Below are 4,189 nucleotides of genomic sequence, written 5' to 3'. Positions count from 1 at the left end.
ATAAAAAATACAAACAAATTATGTGACATATGTGTTTTTATGACTTAAAAAAAAATAAATGATAATTTTGAAAACGGAAACAAATAAGTTTAAATTAGAATATATATAGAATTATGCTGTTATGATTTTGCGAAATCTGGTTATCTTTTATTCTTTTATTATTTTTTCAATTCAAATAGCTCTGCCTGGCTGAATAAAAAGCAAAGGAAGAGTGATATGTAGAAATAAATAATAAGATTTTGGAAAGACTTGAAGATATTTTGGGTGAGAGAGAGAGAGGGATGACCAGAGAGTGAGAGAGACGGAAGGGGAGAGGAAAGCGCAGATCCAAAGGCAGAGAGACAACCCAGAAGCAGAAGGTATGATCTGTTTTTGCCTTCCTCTCTTGCGACTTTCAATTCTCTCCATCAAACCATCTCTGATCTGTGCTAAACTTTGCGTTTATATGCAGTTTCATTAGATCTGTAGGTTTTTTTTTTTTTTTTTCAACTGTCTTCATTTATCTCTGCTTCATATAACGAAAATTGACATCTAGTGGAATCCATTGGCGCCTCTGCTTCTCACAGGGCCTGTTCTTAGTTCTTTCTCCCCTACGATCACCTTTTCTTTGTTCTTCAAAGCATCTTTGTGCCATCTTTATTTTCTTTGATTTTTGGTTCTTAAACAAATGAATTTTATATGTTCAGAAACGACCCCAGCATAAAATACATTCCGGGTCCTATTTAGAATATGCTTTTAATTAAATTACGTGGATTAATAAAAATTGTTTATAATTAGTCAGGAGTTTTGATTTTTTTAAAAAAATGGTTAATTAAAATTATTAACTTCATCTTTAAATCTTGAAGTCAAATTCAAACAACCAACCCAAATGAAGTATGAACCAATTGCTATATGGGCATTTTTAGAAATGATTCTTTATTATTTCCATCAAGTTTTATAAGATATTTTGTAGTAAAGATTACATAAAGTTTTTATGAGATGTCTTATATTGAGGATCAAAGAAAGTATTGTATATTCTAATTTGATAAGCTTCTTGATACCACTAAAATATGTTTAGTCATGAAAGTGATCACAATTTAGAGAGAATAAATTGTTAATTTAAATCCACCCCGCACATCATGTTCAAAAACTTTTGATTTTTTTATGTAACTCAAACCTTAGTTGTAATATATTGTTTTTTATGTTTTATATCTTGTTTTTCTAGCATAATGAACAGCACACAAGAAGAAAGTAGTGGCAAGAAACTACCATGGATCGAGTGTATGTGGCCAGTCATAGAACATCTCCTAACTTGGTAATTATATTTATTTACCTTCTTTACCCAAGATCTCTCTCGAAGCATTTATGATATGAAAATTAAATTAGCTTCTTTCATTTGAACGATATGATTACAAACATAATTTGGTTTATTTGCCCAACTCACAAGGAATGAAATTATCTATGCTTTACTTCTAGGAAGGACTCATTGGTTAGTTTAAATCCTTGCTCACATGTGCGTAAAATGATTTTCTCACATGAACAAAACCATTAATTATATATACTCGGTTGTTTTTTCCGTATTTTTCTAAGTAATTGTCATATTAAAGTATAATGAATAGCAAAGAAGAAGAAGGACAAAGCAACAACGACAAAAAGGAACGTAATGCAGGTGGTGGTGATGAGGGAAGAGCAATAAAAGGAAGTAGCAGCAACAGAAAGGTGCAAATTGCATATGATGATGATGAGAGAAAAGTAATGAACAATAACGTAGATGGAAGCAACAATAACGAAAATGCACATATTGAAGATGATGATGATAGAGTAAAGAACGTTAAAGAAGAAGGAAGTAGCAACAACAAAAGGTTGAAAATTCTAGATGAAGATGATGATGGTGATGGTGATGAGAAAAGAGAAATGAACGTTGAAGAAGGAGGAGCCATTTGCAACAAATGGTCACAAGTCGGAGATGATGTTTTGGGTCTCATTCTAAAACACTTAGGGGTCATTGATTACCTTCAAACCCTATATGTATGCTCTAGTTGGAGATCCACAATTATTAAATGCATTGCTAACAAACATTGTCTTCCATCACCTGATCTGTCACTTCTTTTTCTTCAAACAATTGACATGGAAAACCTTCCCATCTTCGACTTGCCCAGAGGAAGAGTCTTCATCTCCACAAGGTTTCCACACGAATTCTTCCATCATTGCTATGGCACGATAGAAGGTTGGATGATCATGGTTGAATCTATCAACAATTCTTTTGATAATGCTCAAGAAACTGATGCACGAATCTTCTTCTTCAACCCCATAACAAATGCTAAGGTCTATATGTCATCAAGGTTGAAAGTAAAAAGTAAAATTGAGAGTATTGTGGCATCAACAGAACCCAATGACCCAAACTGTGTTGTGGTGTGTCTCTTTTATCGTCACTATGTGTTTGCATTTAGTTGGATTACTAATGAGTCATGGACTATCATTGAAGAAGATGTGTCTACAGCATTGGCATTCTTGCATGTAGAGATTATTGACGGAAAATTGTATGCTTTGACCCACTCAGTATTAAATTCTATAGTTTTTTATGATTTGCAAAAAGAACCCGTAAAACCTAGAATATTAGCAAGGCTTCTTGAAGTAGGATTTGCTATAATAAGACAGAAAACGAGTCCTCTTGACTTCCTTTATGATGGTGATGGTTGCATTATTAATTCTTGGGAAGCTCATGGTGACATTCTTAGTACTTTGGCGGTTGATTCTTCATCAGGAGAGTTATTCCTTATTTATTTGGTTTGCAACTCAATCTTTAGGTTGAAGGGAATGCTTAATGATACAGCAAGAAAGGAGTATACCAATCCACCCAAGACTGTAGATAGTCGAGTGTTTAAGTTGGATATGAGTAAAGAACCTAGATGGATAGAAGTTAAGAACTTGGGAAATTGTACATTGTTCAATGGGTTTTGGAAGTGTTTTGTAGTGTCAAATGATGCTCTTCAGTGCCCTAAAGAGTTTATCAAGGGGAATTGTATCTATTTTGCCTATCGTTTTCCATGTGTTAAGGGTATCATAGACAAATGGGAAGGCTTGAGAATTGGGAGGCATTGTAGGATTGATAAGATGACTGATTACTATACATTTGAAAGTTAAAGTTTCACTGAGGTGCCATATCCAATTTGGTTCATACCAAGTCTTTTGTAACTCTAACATATTACTCTATATTTCTTAGACATTATTGAAGGTTGTCATGGGTTAGTGATAATGTTATTTATATTTTTAATAATATTCACTAAAAAAATATTGTTTAGAGACACCCAATAATTTATCTCCAACTAATGAAAAATCTATCTCCAAACAAGTGGAGACATATTTAGAGATGAATATCTAGGTGTCTTAAAAAGGGGCATCTCTAAATAATTGGAGATAGATTTTTTAAGCCGTTACTGATTAGAGACAAATTTATTGTATCTTTGAATAAAAAATACCGTCTCTAATTTTCATGAAAAATTCATTGCTATAAAATACTCTAAAAATTATATAAAATGATAGGGACAAAATAAAATAGTCTTTAAATTTGTCTCTAAAAAAATGAAAACTAAATTCCTTAAGTCTCCATTGCCATGTCAGTGCTATGTCATCCACCATGTATGAATCAGCCAATGCTACATTACTTGATACCTCACCAGCCACGTGTGCATCTAGACATGCCAACTCAACTACCCATATGTGTCAACCAATGCCATGTCACGCATCATGTTGTCAGCTCATGCCATGTCAACCACCACCATATGCAACATCACATATTTGTTACAAAAAATGCGAAGGCTAATATTTGATCCTTTGACTTCCCACCATCCAAGCCTTAAGCCTCATTTTTTTGCAATTGATCTAAAATGTACTTGCAATTATTTTATGTGAAATTAAATATATGTTACTTAACTAAATACAAATATATAAAATAATATATTATTGAAAAGATATATATATATATATATATTATATTTTCAATTATTAATATGACAAAACTATTTGTATGACTATTTATATTATATTTTTAACAAAATATTAATTTTTTGGGAAAATGAACTTAAAACCAAACAATTTTTAATATAAAAATATTATTTTTAAAATGAAAATAATTAAATATATAATTTATTTTAAAATTTGTATTATTTTAGTTTATATAAATATCTTTTACTTTTATCTTCTCCATATT

General features: G+C 31.6%; 1 protein-coding gene and 1 long non-coding RNA gene across 2 annotated transcripts; both read left to right on the top strand.

Moving 5' to 3' along the window:
• Window positions 1-248: 248 nt before the first annotated feature.
• On the top strand, window positions 249-1,607 carry LOC129285144 (uncharacterized). The gene is made up of 3 exons (XR_008587095.1): window positions 249-359; window positions 1,205-1,294; window positions 1,587-1,607. It is a non-coding gene; the product is annotated as an uncharacterized LOC129285144 (long non-coding RNA).
• Window positions 1,608-1,734: 127 nt separating this feature from the next.
• Window positions 1,735-3,123, top strand: LOC129286489 (uncharacterized). Its single transcript, XM_054922445.1, has one exon. It carries the CDS (start codon window positions 1,735-1,737, stop codon window positions 3,121-3,123), a length of 1,389 nt encoding a protein of 462 aa, XP_054778420.1.
• Window positions 3,124-4,189: the final 1,066 nt, after the last annotated feature.

This window comes from Prosopis cineraria, unplaced genomic scaffold (assembly GCF_029017545.1).
Source record: "Prosopis cineraria cultivar Desert tree isolate PC_DT_omini unplaced genomic scaffold, ASM2901754v1 PC11, whole genome shotgun sequence".
Taxonomy (NCBI): Eukaryota; Viridiplantae; Streptophyta; class Magnoliopsida; order Fabales; family Fabaceae; genus Prosopis; species Prosopis cineraria.
This window is presented reverse-complemented; position numbering and strand designations above follow the sequence as displayed.

What these genes read in the sequence shown, in the direction of transcription:
- LOC129286489 (XM_054922445.1), top strand. Translation starts at nt 1,735, where the DNA reads ATGAACAATAACGTAGATGGAAGCAACAATAACGAAAATGCACATATT.